This window comes from Aythya fuligula, chromosome 2, assembly GCF_009819795.1.
Source record: "Aythya fuligula isolate bAytFul2 chromosome 2, bAytFul2.pri, whole genome shotgun sequence".
In the NCBI taxonomy this organism is placed as follows: Eukaryota; Metazoa; Chordata; class Aves; order Anseriformes; family Anatidae; genus Aythya; species Aythya fuligula.
The window spans coordinates 41,771,464-41,796,066 of NC_045560.1; the positions used below are offsets into that span (position 1 = coordinate 41,771,464).

Below are 24,603 nucleotides of genomic sequence, written 5' to 3' on the forward strand. Positions count from 1 at the left end.
GGTTGTAACATTTTCATCTTGGCCTTTATCCATGCTCAACTGCTTTAGTTTTTGCCAATTTTGTTTCATCAGGTTTCAACAACACCTGTCTACTCATGAATTCTTATGAACAATGCAATACTTGATCTGCATCTCAGCTGTCTGAAATGCTTGTATACAATATTTGAGTCTCCAAGGATGCCAAGTCAGATGTTCAAGAGTTAGGCAACATTAATATGTTTTACTATACTATTACAGATCTTGATTCTGATTCACAGGTGTGATGCAACTTGAACGTCTGCAAAAGCTAGCACACACTAAGATAATTGGAAGTACTTCATCCAGAAGAATATATTACAGCACATGTAGAAGGAAACAGTTTAACTGATGTTGGCCAAACATAATTGTGGCCTCCTATAACATTCATGCACTCAACTTTGCAAAAAATTAATCAAATACTTCCTAAAAAGAACGTGTAAATACCTAATTTTATTTAGGTTTGAGAAAAAAAAATTACACCAATTTATCACCAATAACAGAGCAAAGATTTCTGAGACAGTAAATACTATGCTACATGGCTGAACACCTGTATTAATAACAAACAGTTGTACCTTTCACAATGCTCAGCATGGTGAGTTTTAGGAAAGTCAACACAGCATCAGTAAGACTGAGGGTCTTTCAACAAAACATATGAATTCTTCCAAAATTAAACAAAAAAAGTTTTAATTTGCTGATCCTGAATTTAACCAAATCTTATAGTTCACAATAATTTTAACTTAGACTTGGTTTGCAGTTCTCTGAAATAAAATCATTAGAAAATATACGTTGAAACAATCTACTTTTAGCTTACCGAGCAGTTTCTTTCCATTCATATTCCTCTCCATCCCTGAAGCAAAGTTCATCCATTTCAGTGAAGAGATCATGGGGAATGTGTTCATCATCATCTTCAGTACCCAGGATAAATTGCACTCGTTGGGATGGCGTGTCTGAAAGAAAATGAGGAAGCCAACAATTAAAAGAACTTGCTTCTATTATGCAAGAAACAAAATGTAATACTTGAATATCCTGGTCTCAGTTAGAAACATGCAGTACAATATTCTCTTCAAGAGGGCACAGAAACAATAGAAACATGGACATCTCTTTAAAAGGAGGCCCTTTTAAAATTTTGCTTTGTTTCTGCAAACAAAGTAACATCTGGAAATTTATGTTTGTATTCTGGTAACACAATTAAGTATTTTTAATTTTTCAATAGATTAACGATATGAAAACATCCTCAGCAAAACCAGTAGGAAAGTTAAAAAAAAAAAAAAAAAAAAAAAAATCCTGTCCCAAATCCAGTGTATCCTAGGAATCCTGCCGCATCCTTTGTATCTGAAAAAACATCCCAGAAGACAGAAGTAAATTTCTATCTATTTAATATTGCCTGATGCTTTGGAACCTGCAAGGAGACTCTACAAATATATGATCACATAGCAATAATTTGTATTCGGGAAGGTAATGTTTGAAGGTAGATGAAACAAAGAACTGTACACGAACAGTAAAAGGAGGTTCGTCAAAGCGTTCCTATTTGAAAATTCTTTTGTTTCAGGAACTGGCCTTAAATACAGTGTTTTTCTCATCACAGAAACACGACAGAACAGCATGGTATCCACACCCAAAGTAGAACAAATAGTTACCCGTTACACCATAATTTTTTCAGTCATTATAGTACAGGAATAGAAGTAGGTGTGAGGTCTTCAAGAAAATCTACCAAGAGAAGTGCCCACTACTTTCATTTTAGAGAATATGGCAAGTCATTTCTTGCTGACAGAGGGGTGAGGGGATGGGGGAATCCAGAACTAGAACTCAGGAGGCAGTACAGTCTCTCACTATAAGTAATGGACAGGTGAAAGGGTGGAGTAAATGGATCAAATGGCAAATGCCTTTTCACAGCTGTATCCATAGTTTTCTCTGCGTCACTCAGCACTTTTGAAAGAAATGCAAGAACACACAATCTGGAAAATGGTGTTTAAGTCAAGTAGTATTTTTTAAGCTAAAGGGGAGTATTAAAAAGCCCTGGTCCAACCTATTCAGTGCAGGCTGCTAAACATTCATTCAGACACAGACCCGGATGAAGCCCAACAACTTATGATTCATTCAGATAAAATATAACTACAAAATCCTTGCCTGATTGGAGTTAGAAATACACAATTGCAGTAAGAATAAAAGAAACAGCACAATGTTTAAGCACAGAGTAACTATTTTAAGCTTATTTTCAAGAGACACAAGGAACTCCCACAACAAATTTATTACCATATGATGGAGATTCTCGGCCATCCTCTCTATCAGTTTCTTTTTCTTTTTTTCTTCTGTGATGCCTGTGCCCACGATGTCTATGCCGTCGACGGCCCTGCTTTCCAAAGGGGACGTGAACTCCAATATACACAGCTCTGTGGCCTTTCAAGAAAGTTCAAGAGGAAACAATTGAACAAAAAAAATTACCTCCTGCCCAAATTTAGTATCATTGTCAAAAAACAAGGAGTTTGACAAAGTAAAACAACAATAAAAAAAAATCCAGAAAAACTTTGCAGAACTACCTTTATTTAACTAGTGTTACCATTTGTTTTCTGTCTTTCCCCAGTGTCAAGGAATTAATGCTATACTCACTTTATTGGGGAAATGAGTAAGAATAAACTATGGGCCAATTCAAGAACTCAGTTGTGAAACAAGTAATATAAAACAGTCTTGATCTATACTGGAAGAAGCTGTTTGAAAAGCACCAGGAAACTATTAGTAAAGCAGAGAAATTACAAGATACACCTTGTTTGTTTGGAATCATTGTAACAGGATAGCGGCTACAATGGCAAGATGTGATCTCACAGTTAAATTTATAAACTTCAGTAAGTTACCCATATCTTACAATCTGGAAGTTTTCTATGGTTGAATAAACCACAAATATTTCTCTAAATATCAACACACCTAGCTGAACCTGAGGTTCAAACATATCATTCCTTTAGTATCATTAGTTGAAGAGCTTTACAGAAACTTACATCTGAAAATGCATTCCTAAAACATCACACAACTGACACAGTTGTTGTTATCCCCTCCCTCCACCATTCTAGGATCTTTAACAAATTTAGATAGCACATCCTCAAATTAATGCATACTGCTGTTTAAAAAAATTTACTTTCAACATCTTATTTTCCTTTGACCTCTCACATTAATGCAATACTAGCACCAACAGCCTGACAAAAAAAAAAAAATCAATGAACTGTTATGAACATATTACTACAATGCCTTCTATAAAGGAGTTAGCATGTACAATAACCTTTTCAATGCCTTTTTAAACAAACAATCTCAGGAAAAGACACATTAACTATAAGCCTGGAGGTTAACACTAAATACTTTGTTTCATACAGTAGAAGAGTTATTACAGAAGACTGACTTTAACAAAAGGAAAAGGAAGTGGTTTTTGAGCTCCTAGAGAGATGTAAATTCAGCAAGTTTATAGAAGCCGAGCAAGCCACAGGAGTTGTGACTATACACATATATGCATATGTATGCACACATGTCAAACATGCCTTCTAAGAAGCATCTTTAAGCCTCAAGATTATATAAATTTGTAAATAATACCTTATAAAACAATATTTTCTGTGTTACACAAGAGAAAGGACTAAGCAAAAAAAAAAAAAATATATCAGTAATATGTGAGCAAGCTCAGCGTTTTTTTCATCTAGTCAAGATTATTTTCTGAATTACATGACCTGAGGCTTGACTCAATTCAAACACTAGCTTTAATAGGAGTGGACTGACTGGGACTATGACCAAATCTGAAATGAAGCATTTTGACAGTAAACTTGTTCCCTTGAAGCATAGAACACAGATTAAGTTGTTGAAGCATTCATTACTACTATTTATCAATAGAGACCTTTCTTTTATGAGTTTCTTCCACAAAGAATAGCCAGCCCTGCTGGGAAGCTGGACCCACACCCTCCATCTCTTCTATTACCTAGGAAATCCTAAACTGCTGCTGTTGGATGCTGCAGGGATATTAACACCAAAAGGCAGAGTAAAGCTGCCCAAGAGTTATACAGGTTGAAGCTTAATTCTAACTTCACAAACAAAAGCACTGAAAAAGCCCCTAAAAATAAAGAGTGCTGTGTCGAGTAGGTCTGTGCTCCCTTAACTTCATTATTCAAATAGGAGAAACTAAAGCCAGAAGATGAACAGATAAAGATTTAGTTGCTAGCATGATTTCCAACAAAACAAAAAACACGTAAGATTTTTCTTCATTCATTCCCAATGAACCGAGAAAAACAACTTACAGTTCCCTTCACCCTGGCCAAAACATAGTAGTAATAGAGGAAAAGGTAACTCTAAAATGGCTATGATACATATTACCAGAATCAGTGTTATTTCAAAAGGAACACCACCTTTTACTTGAATAGTGTTTTTAAAAGCTTAAAAAGTACAATTGCTCGACCTTCAAAGCTTAACTCCCACCAACATTTGTACCACAGCACCACTCGCAAGTAAAGCCTGTTAGAGAATTACTTTAAACCAATCATCAATAGAATTAGAGGACTGCCTGATACTAAATTTAGTGATAGAGAACTCAAGAGATAATTGTACATTTTAATCTAACATGACTTTATCCATGCTTAGCTGTTCAAATCCACCAAGGGTATTTACTATTAAGGCCCTTATCCCTATGAAAAAAATGTAAATGATAGGAGTTCACTATGTCTCAATCACATGGTGCAAGTCAGTTTACAGTTTATAAGTCAAATAAAGTGGAAACAGAAAATGCTCTGTTTAGATATTCTGGTTTCTTCCCAGAGCCCTAAGAAAATATTAATAGAAGACTTCTAAACTCCTGGAGAGATCAAAATCATACATCCAAAATGCTCTGATGTGGCAACTGTGTAAGCAGAATTTCACACAGGACTTCCTTCTTCCTAAACATCACTTTGACAAATGGACAACTTTTAAGCTTCATACAAAGAATGTTCTTCGCTACGTTACCGAGGGAAATCAAGATAACACCTACACGGAAAGGAACGTTATACATTCTCAAATCCTGTTACTTAGAAGTTTGAACTGTAGAGACGATACTAATTGCTGTTGTAAGGGACATCTGGAGATTGGCTATCTGGTTCAATCTCTCTCAAGAAGGACCACCTTCAAAGTTGAAGCCATCTTTTTGATCAGGTTGCTCAGGAAGACAACCAGTAAAGCTCCAAGTGTAGGAACGGACAACATACTCCACCAAAAAAAAAAAAAAAAAAAAACACAAACGACTTCCAAACAGCCAGTCAGCACTTTCCATACTGCATTTTTCATCTGTTCCCCCTCACCCTTTCACTGTGCATCTCTGACAAGAGTCTGACTATCTTTTCCATAAGCTCCCAATAGTCAGCTAAAGATAAAAACTTTATGATAGGAATTGCTATTTAAAAAAAAAAATCATCAGATAGTAATACAAAGTTAGGTCATTGATTTTACTTAGAAGCCTTTATTTAAGCAAGTAATGTCATACGTGAAGGATCTGCAGAGATCCTAAATTGTTCCATGATACTATAAAAGAGGCCAAAAAAGCATCTGGGAAAAAGAAAAGCTGTGTGCTCTCAGGTGTCTCCAACTCCCACATCCCCAAAAACATTACCCTAACATGAAGTATTCAAAATCCATCATCTCATGCTTTTACACTAATTACATCATTACAATTTACACTAATACATCATGGAAAGTACCTGTACACACAAAAATGAGCTCAATGCTATTTATTAGCGCAACTATATCAACTATATCACAGGTTTGCTCAGAAGTTATAGGTACACAAATATGAAAAATAATCTTCAGTGAATTAAGTAAAAGTGAAAACAAATCTTTTCACACCCCAAAACACTTCAGAGCACAAAGATCCTCTCCAAATACATTCTGCTCTGGTAAAACTTTAGGAACAACTAGAATCTCCTTTATACCTCACCCTTCTTTAATGTTGGAAAAAGGAATATCAATGTTTGTATACAATCATCTCAGTTTTCCAAGCATTAACTTCCTACCAAAAAGAACCTTATTATCAGCAGTCTTTTTCTGTGCTTTGTTAAAAGAATTAATTGCCTTTTTTAAAAAATTATATCCTGTTTTGACAATATTGAATTTTCTAACCAAATTTCTATAAAGGAATAAAAAAAAATCCTTTCACAAGATGGTTATTTGCCTTAGCTGGAGCCCACAGGTTCTCCACAGTCCAATATATTTTAGGATCTGTTAAGCCTTCTGTGCCCTATCCCCAAATCCCCTGTTGCTCATAGTAATTAAGTGTATCTAAGAATATGCTCTTTGTACTGGAATGGTTGCGTAGATAGTACTGAAAAGCATAATCCAAAAATTTTGTATGCATAGCATATGGTAAAGCAGCTCAGTAAGAAAGAGTGTTTTCTCACTACACAATGAAAGCCAGCATCACATTATGCTGACTGGCAGAAGCAATAAATACCAGGACTCATTACACACAGAAGTGGGTTTCTTCTGTAGACTTTAGAAAAGGCAGAAAAACGAGTTGGATGGGGCAGTCATAAGAGAAAAATGCACTGAATATTTATTTCTATTTGGCACAATCAACAGCATTCAAGAAGACATTGTCAGTAATGACATGAGACGTGGAGGTAGTACCAGCAATAGGAAAAGCCCAGTGCCAGCTGACAGAGCTACACAGGGATTGTGGCACTCCACGTCTGCCCCAGGGCTTTGTAGCCCACAGCCAGCCTCTACCTCTCTCTCCTGGGGAAGGAGCCAGCACTGGGTACCTGGGGGAGCTGGCTGCCCTCGTACCACACATCCAAGTCAGACCATAGCTGGGTTCCACACTCTGAGCTGAAGGTGTATAATCCAGCCTGCCTCAGCAGCGCTCAGGAGAAAGGATGCATAGATAAGATCATTTCGAAGAGTTGTTTCTGCTGGAGAGCAGAAAACCTAGAAACAGACAATTTAGGCAAAAGTTCCATTAAAGTCAAAGGTTGACCTTTGTCCACTAATAAATCAGTGTTCTCAGCCCTTCCCAAGGATGCCAAGCCCTGTAAGTAGGCTAGGCTTCCACAGTCGATACACTATTTATTGAGGATTTGAAGAGAAACATTTGCAAAAAAAATTCTCCACTTCATCAATGGTCATAAATGCATTATTTTACAAACTTGTTCAAATACCTGTCTCTTGTACAACTGCTGCACACATCTTTAAGTGGATTAATTTTCCCCCAAATACCTCTATTTCCTGATATTTATAAGGTGTGAAAAATATTATGGGGGAATCTTGTCGCATATAAGGGTTAACCCTTTCTGAGGAAAAAAAGGTCACCTTTTCTACATAAAAAAAAAAGAAAAAAATCTTCACACTTAAGAAGTTTCAACTGTTGTTCAACACTAGCATTTGATGAATTTCAAATGGAGAAGTCATCTATTCAGCAAGAATTCTGAGACCCATCACTTCACAGCTTTAGTCAATGTTTGGAACATCAGTAAATGTTATGGAAAGCCATCAACAGACAATAAGTTGTCTTCTGCCTTGTTTCAAAAATCTTTGAGGAAGCTGGAGCCATCAAGTTCATTTTAAAGCTTCAAGTTTCAGTTGGTATTGTTTGGTAAACTTCTGTATCCTGGCCCTACTGCTTGAATAACAATTTTACATGTTTCAGATTATGAAACTGCCATTAATTACCTTTTCATAAAATTTCTGATACATGCAGTCAGAACAGGAGCATCACATAAACTCTCTCAGATAAGTTAAGACACCACTTATGTCATACATTTTTAAATAGCATTGCTTCCATCTTGGTCCATTTTACATTAAATATTTATTTTAAGCATTTATGTAAAAGGCATTAGCTTGTTTTTAATGGCTTCTATTTTAAAAAGAACTTTGTGCTTAAAAGAAATGCTAAAATTAGCATGGGAGTTTCCCAAAATGGATTTTAAGCATTTAATTATAAGCTAAGTTATTGTCTGCTGCAGATGTTCTCAAAGTAAATCTTTTAAGTTTAAGTGCTGAATCACTTTGTTTATTCCCACTGTTTAACCTCTAGTAGTGGATTTACAGCATTGTCAGCTTTGGAGAATGAATATTAGATTATCTAGCCTTTCTTGTTAGAAATTGTAACAACTCAAGGGTACTCATTTTTCAGCACTGCTTTCTCGTTCTATAGAAAAAATAGTTGCATATTAAAAACATATTCTTTGCTACTTCATTTCCTTCAAAGATTATTTCATTTAAGATTCTCTATTTATATAGGAATCATCTACTTTAAATTGGCTACGTAATAAGGAAAGCTAAAGTGAATTGTATGATCCCCTGCACGTACTCCACTTTCCATGGAAAAGTCATTGAATTACTGAAGTCTACACCTCCCATAGAGCAACACCTAAGTCATAATATTAAACTAAATTTGTAGGAAAGCTGTCTTGCCTGAAAATGTTTTCATTACTTTAAACCAGAATTGAGATAGAGTATCACACCCATTTTATAATACTATACAATGCCTTTTAAACAAAATAAAACCAAAATCAAAATCGTACTGCTATTTTAATCTAATGAATATCTTAGTATATATACAAAAAAAAGTTAACCTTGTTCTAGTATGAAAACTGAGTCTTATTCCTTCCTCCTCAGTCTCAGCTCTGTCAGAAAGACTGTAAATGCAGATAATATCTTTCACAGAAAGATACAAAACATCCTGTCACCAGCCACTAATGAAATAGGGTACACAGGAGGGTTCCTTAGCTGTTGAGACCACTGTTTGTAGAATGAGTAGTTTCCCTTAATGACAACGGTGGTATCAGAACTGCTAATTTTTTTTTTCCCCCTTTTAAGTCTATGCAATAGTTAGCCAAGAATATGAATTTTGAGGTGCAGTAGTTCATACTTTCTTTTTACACTCAGTTCCTGTTAAATTACCATCAAGAATTGAGAATTAACTTCCAAAAAAACTGGTCTAGAATTTAGAAATAACCTCCCGCCTTTTAACATCACCACCACATGAACATTGAATATTGTGTCTAGGCGTTCTGGGTGCTCTATTCAGTTTTATGCCTATAAAACTGAATAGAGCAGATTCTATTGGCAGATTTCCCTCTCAAAAGCCATCCTGCAAGTAGTTTTGATACCATTTAAGCACTTAACTTTGCGATGAACAATATTAATAATACAATAAATTGAGAAAAATTACTCCTCGTACAAAGAAGTCTCAATGCTGTACAAATTAACAGGAAAAGAAGTCACATCGAACTTGCCTGTGGATATGCAGATACCCCATGGCAGAAGTACAACATATTGTGTAACTGTAAGTTTCAACACACAGGTGACAGAGGTGTAGTAATGCAACCTAATTCCAACGTTTACTTAATCAAGATTCCCTTAAAAGTCATATTAGGAAAACATCCTTGATTTTTGTAACTTACACAGAAGAGCTGAGCACAGGTACTCCTGAAATATTACATTTCTGAGCAATAAGGACAAAATAATTCATTCTGTACCAGCTACTAGTTTAGCTGGTACAAGTGAATATTTTCGTTGCTGCTGCATATGACTCAGAGCATGTTGAACATACCTAACATGTCCAACTGTACTGTACCTGAATAGACATGTTTTCACTTTGCTCTCAGTTCAATTTAAATTAACTTTGCAGCTCAGGGATATCACTAGAGCCAATGGGTGAAAGGTGGCCTCCAAGAATCATTGATGAGCATCCTAAATTAATTTTATTTTCAGAACTAGTTTCATGATGCTTTATTCTACTTTTTGATCACACAAAAAGGTGTAATTTCATTAACACAGCATTTAGAAATTCTTTTCAGTTAAATACAGTTCTTTTCTAGACCATTAGGGGGTCTTCTTACGACTCAAACATTCATTCCATAGTTTGAGAGCCGTGAAAAAACGCGTTCTGCCTAAATTAGTGCAGCCTATAATTAGGGAACATGAGAAAGTAAATACTAAGCATGTTTTTAAAGGGCCAGCAGCTACAATGCCCTGTTACGTTACATCTGTTCACCTGCCCCGTGCAATGTGTTCTCTTGAAAGTTTTTGCAGGAACTACTCCTGGGTTTTCGAACCCTCATAGTTTAGATGCATCTTAAAGGTAGATTAATATTAAACCTACCACCAAAAAACAAACAAATGAAAAAGTTAGCAGTACATTGTAACTTGTTGTGGAATTTAAGTTCTCTTTGCTCCCCAAAGCCCTTTTATAGTGCTGAAACAATTTCTGATTATTCACAGCAATTGCAAAACTTGCAGAACAAGTTTTCCATTTAGATATATTCATTTCTAGAGGGAAGAAAAAGTGCAGGATGGTTTAATTATCTATCCTTATCAACTAAGATGAACAGAAAAGCACAGCTGTTTTCTTAAAGGAAAAACATGGCTTTAAGCCATCAAGGTATCAGAGATAATAGGGTCACTTGAAAAGTAAACACTACTTACACCTGCCACAGGATAGTGTTAGAGCAGCTACTAAATCAACTTACGTTTTGAAAGCTGCTTCTTGGATTTATGCCACAGAAAACTAGTCTACTGAGACAGACACTCAACCTCAGATTGTTTCTAGAACAAAACCTCTGTTATGTGTAAACTTCTTATCTTTGCTATGCCTGCAACTGGTCTGCTAAGAGTAACAGAAGATAGCCCTTTTACCCTAAGCTAGATCTAGTAAATGCATCCACAAATCAAGCTGAAAAGCCATCTATGAATTTGAAAAGATAAGACCTAGTAATATCAAGCCAAACATAGCAACTCAGGTTTTAGAGCACTTACCTAAAACATGGTCCTTAAGAGAAAGATGGGATATAATACCTCTGCCATTACTATTCTTGCCTTACTTCCATTCCATCCTTACTCCGCTGTTATTCTCATTCGTTGAGGCTCAAAGTGTCTGGCATCAAGCTAAGAACATTAGGTGCTCTTAAAGATGCTATTTTAAGCTGTTATTCCACTTTCTAGCTCTTCTGTAAACTGACATTTGTTATTTCAAAGCATGGCCTTACAACTTTGGTAAGAAGTGGTACCTTAATTTATTACACAGTCTGCCCACAACTGCAGTTTACCATTTCTATCTATTTTCCTTTTACAGGGAGAGTTGCAAAACAAGTAGCCTATTTCTAACCTTTCTAACCTAAATACTGTCACTCTGGATAGGTACCACACTTCCCTGCAACCATTAACAGAGCCCTAACTCCAAGATTTATTTTGCATTTAGCAACTAGTCTGCTTTCCATTGACATCACATTGGCATTCCCATCACAAAATTACCCGAAAATAGTCATCCAGTACTGAGAGCACCAAAAAATGTTGCTCCAGCATTAGTAATAAATCATGCCTTCTGCAGCATCAAACAGATCAGCATCAGTTTGTAGATGCTTTTAAGCTGTTAAATTATCACCTGTCATTGCTGGCTTTCCAGGTTTGATTCTTCACATCATAGCTGAACTGAATTAATTGATTGCTGCCTCTCCTTGAAAGTGAATCAACGCACACTTCTGGAGGGGTTCCAAATTCCTAGAACTCCTTTTCAAGTCACCAGAAGAAACAAGTTGGAAGACTGGACTGAAACAGCTTCAGTTCTTAAAACACTTACAATACTTAGTGCTACTGTAGATCTTCCTAAGCCTACAAGGAAATTTTCACAAGTCAATAATGAAAAATAATACTATCTGGAATTTCCTACTGCTTGCAGACAACAATTCCATTTCCCCCCCTTGTAAGGTTTTAGTACCAGAATTAAAAACAAAGCTCCCTACCTCCCCCCGAACCCACATGCCTACTCTCATCATCATAGCTTATAATTAGTGATCTCATAATAAACAGGACTCTAAGATCATATAATTTATCATCTCAGACACCCTGAATCTAAACAATTCCTTTTGGTGAATCTCAGAGAAGTATACCAGTCAAATGACTATATTTACATACATTTCTCTTCAGTACAGGAAAAGAAAAAGTTCTTGTTCTTACTTCTGAATGGTTACCACTGATAGAAGTCAAAATACATGCTGTCCCTCCCTTTCCCCACTCTACTATAAAAAAGACCAATTTTCTTACAGATAATTAAGAAACTACAGAATATAAGTAATTATAAAAAAAATAATTCTGGCTACTCCTAAAATACGTGCCTCTCTGAAGCTTCAGAAACATGTTAATCCTACTGCAATACATTTTTGTCTGAGGTTTCTTATTAGCTACATTTAATCTCTGTATAGCCAGCACTCCCTTTAGAAAATGACAATGTCTTGCTCTGAAGAGAGCACGAGGTAGCCAAAGAAAGAAGCAGGCTGCATGGCTAAGAGCAAGATGAGGACAATGAAATCTCTTCAGTTCCTCCCTTCAGTAGTCGTTACATTGACTCGAACGCTCATGAAACACAAGTTTGAGTTTCACTGTAATTTATTCCTTGGCCATTGGTAACAAGACAGCAGGTATTTTCACAGTCAGCAGTACAACTGCTAAAACTGCCTCCAGAAGCCTTAACCACTGCCTTTCCATCCCTACCTTGTGTCCCTGCAGTGGGGTACTGGCTGAGGCATTCCTGTGCCTGTGCCATGAAAGACTGGGGAAGTGATCCGGCTGCACGTTCCCATGTCATTCCTCCTCGTGCTGAGGCATTCCAGCTGCTCAGCTCACTGACAAACTACTCCAGCTGAATGCCTGCCTCCTCTTAACCCCTGCCTCCCTGCAAAAACACACCCGTGCTTGTTTTGGTTCATCTCCCAGAAAAACGCACGAGAAGGAAACGAAGGAGGAGACAGCTTAAATCTACACTGAAGATTTAACTGCAAAAACAGACAGTGAAAAAGCTTCACAGCAGCTTAACCCTAACTGAATTAGCATCACTGCACTTCCGCACCTCTACCCCTCAGCCTTATGCTCATACCTCCTCTCAGCACTGGCAGACACCCACCTGTGTGGCAAAATGGTTCAGGGTACTCAATTCGTGAGATCTCTCATTATGTTCCTTTGGGGTCAGGGGTGTTTCTTCTTCAGCTGGCTTACTACATTTAACCACGCTTGTTGTACAGTCAGACAAACAAAGCGTCAGCTCAAGACAGAAAGCAGTAACAGAGAGAAGGGAACACAGCAAGAATATAACTGCAAGAGCAGCAAATAACTTTAATCACTTTAAACTGTCCCTTGTTAGAATACAGCATAAGAAAATGAGGCATTAACCTAAAACCAACTTTTGTCAGCTAGAAACTGCTGCTATAAGGGCTCTCTGCTGTTCTGAAGCAGTAAGAGTCAGCAGTTTCAGGAAATACTACTTACTTTATCTACTGATAGTCTCCAGCATTTCACAAATGTTAATTAAGCTTCAGAGCACAGGAAAGTAAGATTTTTACCCTGCATACTTTTTCCTCTTTTTTTTTTTTTTCAAGCTTTTTCCTCTTGCATCACTAAATGACATATGTGAACTTTCAAGCCAATCTACTTCCTTTCCAAGCCAGCAAGGAATTACACCATAGACAAAATATCCCTTTTTGATTTTGGCATATGAAACTGACTCAATGTCTTTTTTTTTTTTTTTTTTTTTTTTTAAAATGTGCTAAATGCAGGGTTCTGGGTCAAACAATGACTCCATAACACTTCTCATTGATTGTAGACAGGATGTACGATTCAGCATGGAACTAAAGCAATGTATCTTCTTAGTCAGTCAGTATTTGAAGTACATGATTACAGTCCCAAGAAGTTTTCCGAAAAGAAAACAAACAACTTCCTCATGATCCCTGTTTCCCTGAATTTTGATTCTGAAGAAGTTGACATCATTCATGCTGGGAAACAACTTGTTGAAAGTGATTGTTTCTTCAAAGCTACATTCTGATTGTTAGTCTTAGAAGCAAAGCTTTCGAAGAAAAGCTTTGTAACTATCTTTTAAAGATTTCTTTTCAGTGACAGATTTAAAGAACATTGAGTACTTATTAGCATGTGCAGTGACAAAGACAGCACAAGTCATCTGCAGTTCCTTGACTTTAATTCCTAGAATTGCACGTTGGCCATAAAATTCTGATTTTTTTTTAGTGATACTGGTCGCACTCAAAGGAAAATAGATATTTTATCCTGTGGGGGGAAAAAAGCAGGTTAAGCAAACAGAGAGGCCCCACAAACTTACTCTCTAGTTCTTCTTTCTCAAAGTTTGTATTGATAGTAGAGCTGATTTTGCCCATATCCACAACAGCTTCTTCATCATGACCCTGAAGGAACAAGAGACAAGTTTAAGTTACGAAAATCCAAATAAAACTAATTTTTTCTGAATTCCTGAAGATATTCTGCTGTTCTGGAAGCTGTCAAAAGTTTTCTAAACTAATAAAAGTTCACCTCTTAAAAACTGAGAAAGAAAATATAAATGAAAAGCTACGCATACAATTCCTCAAGAAAACATTACTTTGTATTGAAGAAAAGCATCTTCTTTCACTGCTTGTGAAAACATCAGTATGATTAAGGCTATATAAACTACATGTCATAAAATAATGAAGCAAATTAAGCTAATTATTTGTTTAGAGTCATCAGGAAGGACAATTTAAAACTCATTATTTACACAAATAATTGCCACTGTACTTTAAGAGATGCTCCTACAAGTTTAAAAACAGAGTCAGCTGTCCTGGCAAAAGGCAAAAAGCTGGACAAAAATTCACATCAGATTTAAATTCCAACCAGTATCATAATAAAGAGAGGGAAGGGAGACGGGCACAAAACACAACAGCCGGACAGCCTGAAAAAAAGGACTCAGAGCAAATGCTGTCTACAGAAACCTAAAACCATTTAACTTAATGCCAATGAACAGAAACAGTGAACATGAAGTTGTAATGGAAAACCAGAGAACAAATCCACAGATATGCTAAATACCACTGAATTTCCTTTTGCAATGCTCTTGATTTCATCTTATCAAGGATCAGGACGTACATTTCAGGATTGGAATCTTCTTTTAGCTTCACTCTCAACAGCAGCGAATCTACTTCACTAAATTAACTAGCAAATTTTTCACAGTTCCAGCAGTTCCCATTCAGAGACCTTGAACACGTTTGCTTAGGAAACTATTCCTGCGTAGGATTTTCTGGCACAAATAAGGAGCTTTTATGAACCAAAGGTTATATATAAAGGGGTGGCAAAAGAGTTAAGCTACACAGCTCGAGGGCCTCTTCTAGACAAACGGTTTTGGAAAGATCAAAATAATCAACTGTTCACTCAGCTTTCAGCAAGAGGCTTGTTAACCAGCCACACCCCATCTAATTCATGCTTTTTATGTACAAGGTTAGACAACAGCAGTTGCGAGATGATCTTTTCCAGTCGTTTACTACCAAAACCATACCACTCATCCTGTAAAAGCACAATATCTGAAATACGTAGAGGTTCAAGGACAGGTTTCTTATCTGTGAGTGCTTTCTCTAAATCCATGTAGCACTACACAGAACACATCACTAAAACACACCTTTACACCCTGCCTTTGGCACAAACCTGACAAAGTAACTCAAAATAACTGAGCTGGAGAAATCTCATACTCTCACCTCAGAACTGAGACCAAAGCAACATGAAATTTGCCTCTCTCCCAATGGATTGCATTTCTTAGAATGCAGTTTTTATTTTCTTTTAACAGCTCACAGCATCCAGCCTCCTGGCAGAACAAGATCTCCCCTTGAACTGCCGCTGCCTGCCCTCATGGAGGGTTTTACCACTTTTACTACCTGTAGTAGCCAGCCAACTGCTGAAGAATGCTGGCCCTGCTCTTCCAGATCCTGCAGGCAAACCTTTTTTCCTTCCTCCCCTAAGTCAGATTTATCGATCATGAAATCAGATATAAAGAGCTGTGCCAGCTGCTTCCATTTATTTACTTAAATAACTGACTTCATTTCTCAGCTCACCGAACCGCCTTTCCTTGTGGCTGTGTGACAGCCAGGCCCACCACAAAGCATCTGGCTGCTCACCACTGCTGGAAGCTGCCCAGTGCCACGTTTTGGTAGCTCAGTGCAGGATCTATAATAATGGTTTTGTGATGGAAAAAAAAAAAAAAGCACAACCCTGAATCGGGAGTCTTATAGGGACTGGGAACCCTTACAGTGGTGATATTCACTAAAACTCTCATCTTGGAATCACTCAACAGCACAGTGCTCTGAGTGTAGAGCAGGCCTGTCCTCTCACACCGAAGTGAGGAGGATGAAAATCAACATACTTGTACAGCAGCTGTAAGCAAGAACCCCTCTCCCTACCCCAAAAAAAAAAAAAAAAAAATCAACAAAGCTCCTCAGTCTCTCTAAAACGGGTATCTACTACAGTGTATTATACACCATGAAAAAAAAAAAGCCAAATCATTGACTAGTAGGACAAGTAGGTTAAAGAATATGAAGATGACCAATGGCTGGCATATACAGGAAAATAAATATTTTCAGATGAGGTTTAAAATGGAGACAGTAACAAGTGTCTTCCCACTTTGGAGACGGTTGTAACAAAAGCAGCTACACCACATACAACATTAAAAGCAGCTGGCACTATGTAAATAAGCAAGATACAAAATAACACCTAGCACATGGCAGAACTATTTGATGAAAACTAAGGGAGGATTCTGTGGCCTTAAGAATGGGTTTTCATGGCAGGTGTTACACAGTGGCTCCATTTTGCCACTGCTGTACTGCAAGGGCAGAGACGTGGATGCATGTTAGAAAACCGAAGTCCTTCATGGCCTAGACCACTACAGATCAGTTTAGGTGTATCTGGTGGGCAGCTGTGTGAAACTGCTACTGGGTCGTATTAATAAAGAAGTGGCAGAAGTTCAGAAAGTATCACAGCGTGGGGAGGGGGCATTCCTGCCTCCTACACACCAAAACAGGATTAAAGAGCCCTTCAGAAGATGCCTGTATAATGTAATCAGCCTCTGCCAGCTCTTTGGTCACTGTCCTGGAGGTATGGAAAAAACTGTTGCAGGGGGACTCTCAACTCTTACCTTTACTGAAGATGTGTTTTCCAGCACAACTTGGGGGGGGGAAGCTAACATACATAAAGCTAATAGCAAAAGAGGTCTAGAAGCAGCATTAGAAAACTTAAATTAATAATCTGTTGGGGCACCAAATCCATACAGCAAAGCTTTTAACTGCATTGGTAAGTCCATAATGCTACCCAGGAGGAGTGGAGCATCACTGCTTTCCAATATCAGTGACCCAAAATTAGAAAGTTACATGCCTGTAGTACACACCACTTTACAGAATCAGATATGCATGCAAAGGCAGCGCATTACTAGAAAACTCAGAAGCTAGAGATAAAAATAAAGATAACTTAGCTGATTAATAATATTTAAGTGTCTTACACTTTGAGAGTGGGGAAAAAAAAAAAAAAAAAAAACACTAATATTTGGGAAACTGCTGTCAAAAAAAAAGCCTCTAATTAATCAATAATTAGCTTCATGGTTGCAGTCATATAGCCAGCTGAAGTATCCTAACTTCTATTTTTCTTCCTCCTTAAAAGCCCTTTTAGGATATCTGGAAGCTTGCCAGATACACAGTTTTCTAGCAATAAAGGACAACGAAGTTTTTCTCCCAGTCACTGCACAGACTGCTGCGTGCTGAAAGAAAGTTACACACACACCATGGAAAATTCATGCGCAATACGAGATTCTGTTTGGCCCTAGTAATGTTTTGAAACTGTACTTGCTGAATCCCTTACACCGTGCTATTAATATTTATCATCCCTTGCTTTTAGTAAGAGGTACTTTGCCAACTTCATACGTACAGAAGCAGCCTTCAAAACCACACCATGTGAAAGTAACGTCTTTTGAGATTAGATTACAGAGAGGCATGCATGCCCTTGCAAACCATTCTATCGCTATCTCAAAGTACTCAACATATGCAACGACTCTTCCAAGAATAAACCATTAGCAACCACAAATATCATACATGAGAAAGCGTATCGTTTATAGCCTTTGTTTAGAAAAGCACAAAGCATCATTTTAATGCAACTGTTTGTGATGCCAATAGCAAATGCTATCATAAGATACTTTTGCCTTAGGTCAAGTAAAAACAAATTAAAAAAAAAATCTAGTAAGTTAAAGTAAGTTATAAAGCTGATTCCAAGCTACTACTGCTTTTTCCTTGCTAAAAATAAAGTCTGTAGGGCATAGGTTTCCATAATTATAGATCTACCACGTCAGTTTAAGGCATAAGTGAGAGAAAGCTTTCAGCTGTTGAATCAAAACTTGTTCCCAATTCGGTTATCTTTTCATTTATAAACTTTTTACAAAGTAAGAAAGTTCAAACAAAGAAAGGTGGGACTGTTTACAGTCAGTCAGCTTCCCCTTCTCAGGGGCATAAGGAGGCTGGCAGTACCTCAGCAAGCATTCCTCTGCAGTTTACCATTGATTTCACATGAAACTTCACGTACAGTAGTGCCACAGATGCCCCAAAACAGCTGACGCAGATGAGTCAAAGCAAAATTTAAGACTCACTTCTAACATGTAACTTCTGTTTTTTTCTCAGCAAAGAAACCAAATAACAGAGGAAAAGAAGAAACAGCACAAGCAGCAACCCCATCAGCCTTCCAAACTTTCCCCAGCACAAAACTCAAATCCCTTTCAACTGCTGTGAACCAGACAAGACTCTTTTTGGCAGCAGAATCCAGCTACAGTTCCTCCTCTGGATTTTCAGATGACTTTCAGATGACTTTTTTCAGTCCAGGAAAATAGAATGAATCCCTTTCTATTGCAGACAAACAAGCATCCAAAAATTGCCCACACCTTACTCATCTACCTTCCCAAACATCCGCCTTCATTCAGTACAGTACACTTTCTGAATCTTAAATGTCAACACCACATGTTTCATAAGAGTACTATTTTTAAGAAAACATCAATCCTAAATTACATGAAACGAAGGAAAACAGTCAAGTTTGCAAGGATTAAGTTGTCAACCTCAACTGCAGCATGCGTCAGTTATCATCTAGTGGACTGGCACAAATATGACGCACCGAATATGAAATGTAAAGGAAACTTTCCACTGTCACCTGTGCAAACTCTTCTCGCCATGCAGCTCGCCTAACCTTACACAGTCACATACGCATGACAGACCAGAAGGGCTCACTGATGAACAGCATTACTGAATAGCTGCTTACAAGAGAGCTGTAGATGTACATAACCATGATTAAGAGAAAAGGAGAGTCTCTGCACAGGGTGGTTTGCTCTGGGTATTTTGCTCTTCATCCTTTCATCACCAAAACACCACCCATCCAAACCAGCATGCTGTCTCCAAGAAGACACAACAGCAGATGCCCACACAAAGTCTCCAATAAACTTAAAAATCAGTGCGAAAAATTTTAAATGGTTGATCTAGACCTAGGAAGCACAGTCCATCAAACACGTGTTGTTTTTTTTTTGTTGTTGTTGCATTGTCAGCCCTCAATTTGTTGGACTTGTATTCAGATGTAAACAGATGATACCTATCACAGTTCCAGTAACAAAACAATAAAAGAAAAAGTAAAAGGAAACAAAGAAAAAAATACCAATACTGCTTTAAAAATAAACCTTAAGGTGGAAAAAGAAACTAAAACCTTTATTTCGACCACATCTCACTTAAAAATAACTGAAGAGGAACTATAAAACCTGAATTTGTACTTGTTTTACAGATGTGTGCACAAGTGTGCATGTATGTTCATATATATATAAAAGACTTAATATAGAGGTGTATAGACACACATACATTTGTTTTGTCACACTGCTACTGAAATTGTGCAGAATAATTAATAATCAGTAGGGTAATTCATGATAGGTTTTCACAACAGCTGCTCCTATACAGTTTGTTTCAGAAACCTGCATTTCTCTTCTAAGCACACTTAACTGTCCATGTGGTCAGGAGATAAAATACATCACCAGTTTACAGATTACATGTATATGTACAGCCTCTCATCTACCCATTCAGTCTCCCATAACTGCAAGCTAATAGGCAGTAATACTTCAGAAGGAAGGGGCAAAAAAAGTCAGACAAGACCAGTGTATATCCTAGCCTTGTATGACAGATCTACCAGTAACAGCAACCCTGGAAGTGAATATGGAAAAGAAGCTTGAGAATTAGTATTTTTCTTAATGCCATCTATGACTCCTCTCTAAAGAGCTTGAGGCCCATCATTGGCCCATCAGTGGCAGCTACCAGCACTAGGTCTATGCTGCAGCTCTTCCGCTGCCACCCTTACAGAGCACTGATTATCCTTTGGTAAAGGGCTTTTGACCTGGTTCACCTGGAGGAACGACTAACAGCAGCACTCGGGAAGTTCTAAATATATTGTTTTACCTCTCTGTCAGATTGATTCCCCTTTTAAATCACAAGTAAGACGAGCCTATGGTGGGGAGGAGGGCAGGCTTCTCCAGTTGCTGACACCTTGAAGGACAGACAGGATGTGAAAATCCAAGTTCTTTCTGAATAGTAGTAAGCGGAGGTATTATTCAGCCTATTAAACAGCTCTAGCAGAGTTAGGGGAATGGCCTATAAATGCATTTTAACTAAGTCATTTGGGCACAGCATCACGGCCACGAGGATACTGTTTCCTCGGAAGTTGCCGAAGCAGCGCCGTGCCACCCGCTCTAAAATAAGCGGATCGACCTGACAGCCACGTGAAAATGCACCGAATAGAACGAGGGCCTGTCCCATTTGTTGGCACGCAATTTTTAGCTGGGCCTGCCTTTTAAATACACGCAGGTAAGAATAAAACAAGTAATAATGTGCAAAGAGAACATTTGCCAGTTGTAGAAGAGGAAGCCCACTGTACTAGTGGGTTCTCCTTGGTCCTATGTGCACAGGAACAGCTGTTTTCCAGATATATATTTCCCCATTATCGTAGCAGTAGCTTTTACCCAAGCACTATAGGCAAGACTCAAGTACAGCTCAAGGGCTTTTGGGTATCATTGCCCCCCCTCAATTCTTCCTGTGGTTATACGATTACTGCCTTACACAACTATCCTCACATGTACGCGGGAACCCCTCCCAGCCTCAGCAATATTCTGAGCCACAAAGGGAAGTTTGGCACCTCGACTTCGGCAATACCACAGCCACAGCGAGAGAGGTTAGGAATATTTAAAGAAGTTTCTCTATCCTACTAATCCTCTAATTAACTGCTCAGCTTATCCCAGTAAATACTGAACTCTCACCAATCCGCTTCTAGAAGACTTACAAAAAAAAAAAACAAGGAGCTATACAGAGCATCAGTTTGGATATACATGCCCAATAGACATCAGTAGACTTCAACAGACTCTGCAGGAGTTGCATTTTACTTCTTTGAAACCATATGTGGAGGACAGTAAAGAAAAAAAATGTATACATGCTACTTAAAAATAATCACCATTTTGGGGAAAAAAACAGTTCTGAACACATTGCTATTTTAATACATTTTCCTTCCTGCACCATTGACCATTTGGTGATTATAAATAACTAATTTATAAATAATTTCAGTGGTTCTAGCAGATATTAATCAGGCCACTGTCACGCTGAGCACCACAACCTGCAAGACAAACCATGGCCCTGACAAATCAGACAGCAATAAACACAAGGCCATTTAGTAATCATAACGCAAAAGGAAATGAGAAGAAAAAGGAAAGAAAACACTGAAAAAAGGTTGGTCACAATAGTGACTTGCCTTCAACTATACCACACTGTTTGCCAAAGAACAGGGTTAGAATGAACACAAGAAAAAAGGATGGCTCGATTAATATTATATCAGGAAATGACTAAAATACAAGAGAAAATTAAAATGAGCCCATTTGAGTTCAACCAAATGTCAATTCTGTGAGCTGGAAAATTTACCACTGTGGATAAAGTTAGCAAATAATGTCACCAATCCAACACAAGAGATCAAGTTGCATATTAACAGTCTCGTAGTCATTTTGCAAAGTTGCATTTTATCACTGCCTCACAGCACAAAATTTCATTCAAAAAAAAAAAAAATCATGGCTCCTTTCATTTTTTTTTTACTATAATTTTAGAAAGAATTGAAATCAGTTGCCCAACAGCCAAACAAAGGCTCTTAAGTTTTAAGGCACAACACTGAATGAATACAAACATGAATCAATTTTGAATGAAGCAGTGCTTACTAATATAGTAACCCAAATAGTAACATCTTTGCCACCAGCCACCTCAGTGAAAGGGAATTGAGAGAGAATATAGCATTTCTTCTTAAAGGGAAAAAGCACATACTCAATTTTCAAGTCTTGTAGTTGTAAATGAATGACTACTTTAAATAATAGTGTATTTAACCAGAAATGATAATATGCATAAATGCATAAGCCAGAATGATTACACATCTTGTTCTTACAATGGTTTAATACGTGCAAAATATTAACACACCACCCAAGACTTCCTTAAATGTTGTGTTTCACTAAGAGAAACCTAGCAGCTACTTCAACTCACATTTTGTCCCCTTCCTCTCTTAGCTGAGTACACAGGAAACTGAGCTTTGCCGAGCCTTCGAAAAGCTGAGAGATTTCCTTCAGGTTTTATGTCAGCTTTAACTAGTACCTGTTTAAATAACAGTCCCTACCAACGTGTCTATGCCTGAGATAGCTCTGTGCTGAGTTCAAAGCAGAACCACAAAGGAAAACAGAAGTTACCATACTACAGAGCCTAGCAAACAAGTCAATGAGATGCATCCTAACGTGTGCAAGTGAAACCCTTTTTTATTATGCCCACAAGAGGAAAATGGAAAATTCAGTGGTCTCCTCATAAAATTTACATAAAATAATTCAGAGGCCTTTAAAGCTTTATAGCTGAGGAAAATTCCACCCCATAGATTTTAGTTTCCAGGGAACTGTAAAGTAGTAAACCCTGTTACACACTGCATTGCAGGTAAACGGCAGTGATAAAGATGATCCATACAGGAGCAGAGCAATACCTCATAGCACCAGCATTAAACTTTGCTGCAGAAACCTTGGGGGGGGGAGGGGGGAGGGTTACAGCTTTCCCACTGAAGTTACAAGAACACACCCCCATGACCATTTTACCTCAGGGACAAAAATCACTGTCTGCCTTTTTTTTTTTTTTTTTTTTTGGGGGGGGGGGGGGAGGGGAAGGGACAGGGGGGACACGAACAACAGGGGGGTGTCAAAAGGAGCAATCAGTACACTATTTCAAGAACCATTCAGAGAAACGTCCCTGCTATGCTTGTACAGAATTATTCATAAAGCCACAGCTGGCAACTTTCGAATTAAGAAAAGCTGGCTCTAATTAACACACACACACACACTCTCCCAATCTGGTAGTACACTCCTCTGATTGCACAAGCACCTTTTCCTTCTGGATTAAGCCAGTTACTACACTTAAGCAACTCTAGTTACACAGAAAATGTCTTCCACCATACACAACTGTTTCCAGCACTACTTCTCCCCCAGATCTTTCCTTCGCTAACAAGCCCAGGGCAGCAGACACCACTCTGAGGCAGCTGCCAAAGCGCCGCTCACACCACTGCACACTCGCACCGTTACGAAGCTGGGCAGCTGCTGGTTACGTACCGGCTGCATTTTCCTCCCCGGATGAGCTCCTTCTTCCATGCTAAGGCGTGAACCGGCGACTGTCCTTGCGGGAGAGGCCGGGAGGAGCCGAGGAAGCAGCTCCCCAGCCCCGCAGCCAATGGCCACCTCGCCAGCCTCTCATCCCCCGGGCCGCCGAGCGTGGCCGCCTTCCACTCCCGCCTGGAGAAGGCCAAAAAAGGAGCTCACGCGCGGCTCCAGACTTCGCTTTTTCTGCATCAACGGCAGCTGAGGACAGCTCCAAGGTTAGGCGGTTGCGCTGCTCCAAGACTTCGTTAGCACAGCGAAATGCAAGCGGCCGGACCTCGCTGCCCAGAATGGAGAAGCTCCCACGTCAAAACATCTGCTAAGTGTGTTTATAGCCCCGATATCGACCTCTCTCTGAGTGCTCATTCCAAAGCAGTTTTTTTGACAGAAGCCATATATCCTCATTCTGCAAAATAAACTAGGATTACTAAAAAAATCCTTTCTTTTTTTTTTTTTTTTTTTTTTTTTTTTTACTTTTTAAGGGGTAAAACAGCCGTGCTGCTAGCAGTGATTAATTTCCTATCTTTTTTCCAGAACAGCACGGCCCTCTGGTTCAGGTATGATGAGTAGCAAAACTTTCTCTTTTCTTAAACCACCCTCAGAAAAATGCACCCCCCACTCCAGCAGACCAAATTCGGAGCTTTACTTCACTCTACCCCTCTTCATCACCAACATACCTTAAGATCTGCATTCCATCATACAACATGCAGGCAAATGGGCTCCCAAGGGCATTATCCATAACCCCACCTTCACTTCACAGCACCACATTTCTTATTTCTCACCCCCCCTTCATACCTGCTTCCCATCTGACAAGCAGTCTAGTAACAAAGCCAGACTAGCGCACCCCAACCAACCAAAGACCAAGTTGGTCAGGACAAAACAAAGAGGGTACTGTTCATAAATTTGGGGTGCATGTCACCAGGAAAATAAATATTGTGCATCTGTGGAGGGATTAATCACCTGATGAGTTCAGAAATCAGACGAGCACATTCAGTTCCCCTCAGACTTACTCCATCTGGAAAATTCTCCAGCCACAGACTAATAAAAATCTTCTCAGACAGCACTGACAAGAGTTTAAAAGCAGTTTGTTCCCA

The 24,603-nt window shown here is 38.4% G+C and overlaps 1 protein-coding gene across 3 annotated transcripts in view; it reads right to left on the bottom strand.

The window, feature by feature from the left end:
• The window catches only part of SLC4A7 (solute carrier family 4 member 7), an 86,854-nt gene that overhangs the window by 39,437 nt on the left and 22,814 nt on the right, over positions 1 to 24,603 (bottom strand). For 2 of the 3 annotated variants that reach the window (XM_032183452.1, XM_032183454.1), the window contains exons 2-4: positions 14,111 to 14,192; positions 2,272 to 2,415; positions 830 to 965 (exon numbers count right to left, since the gene is read on the bottom strand). In XM_032183452.1, coding sequence (XP_032039343.1) covers positions 830 to 965; positions 2,272 to 2,415; positions 14,111 to 14,192 — 362 coding nt within the window. Of the gene's footprint in view, positions 1 to 829; positions 966 to 2,271; positions 2,416 to 14,110; positions 14,193 to 23,464; positions 23,729 to 24,603 lie in introns of those variants that run through there. The other variant, XM_032183453.1, reaches the window with a different exon arrangement.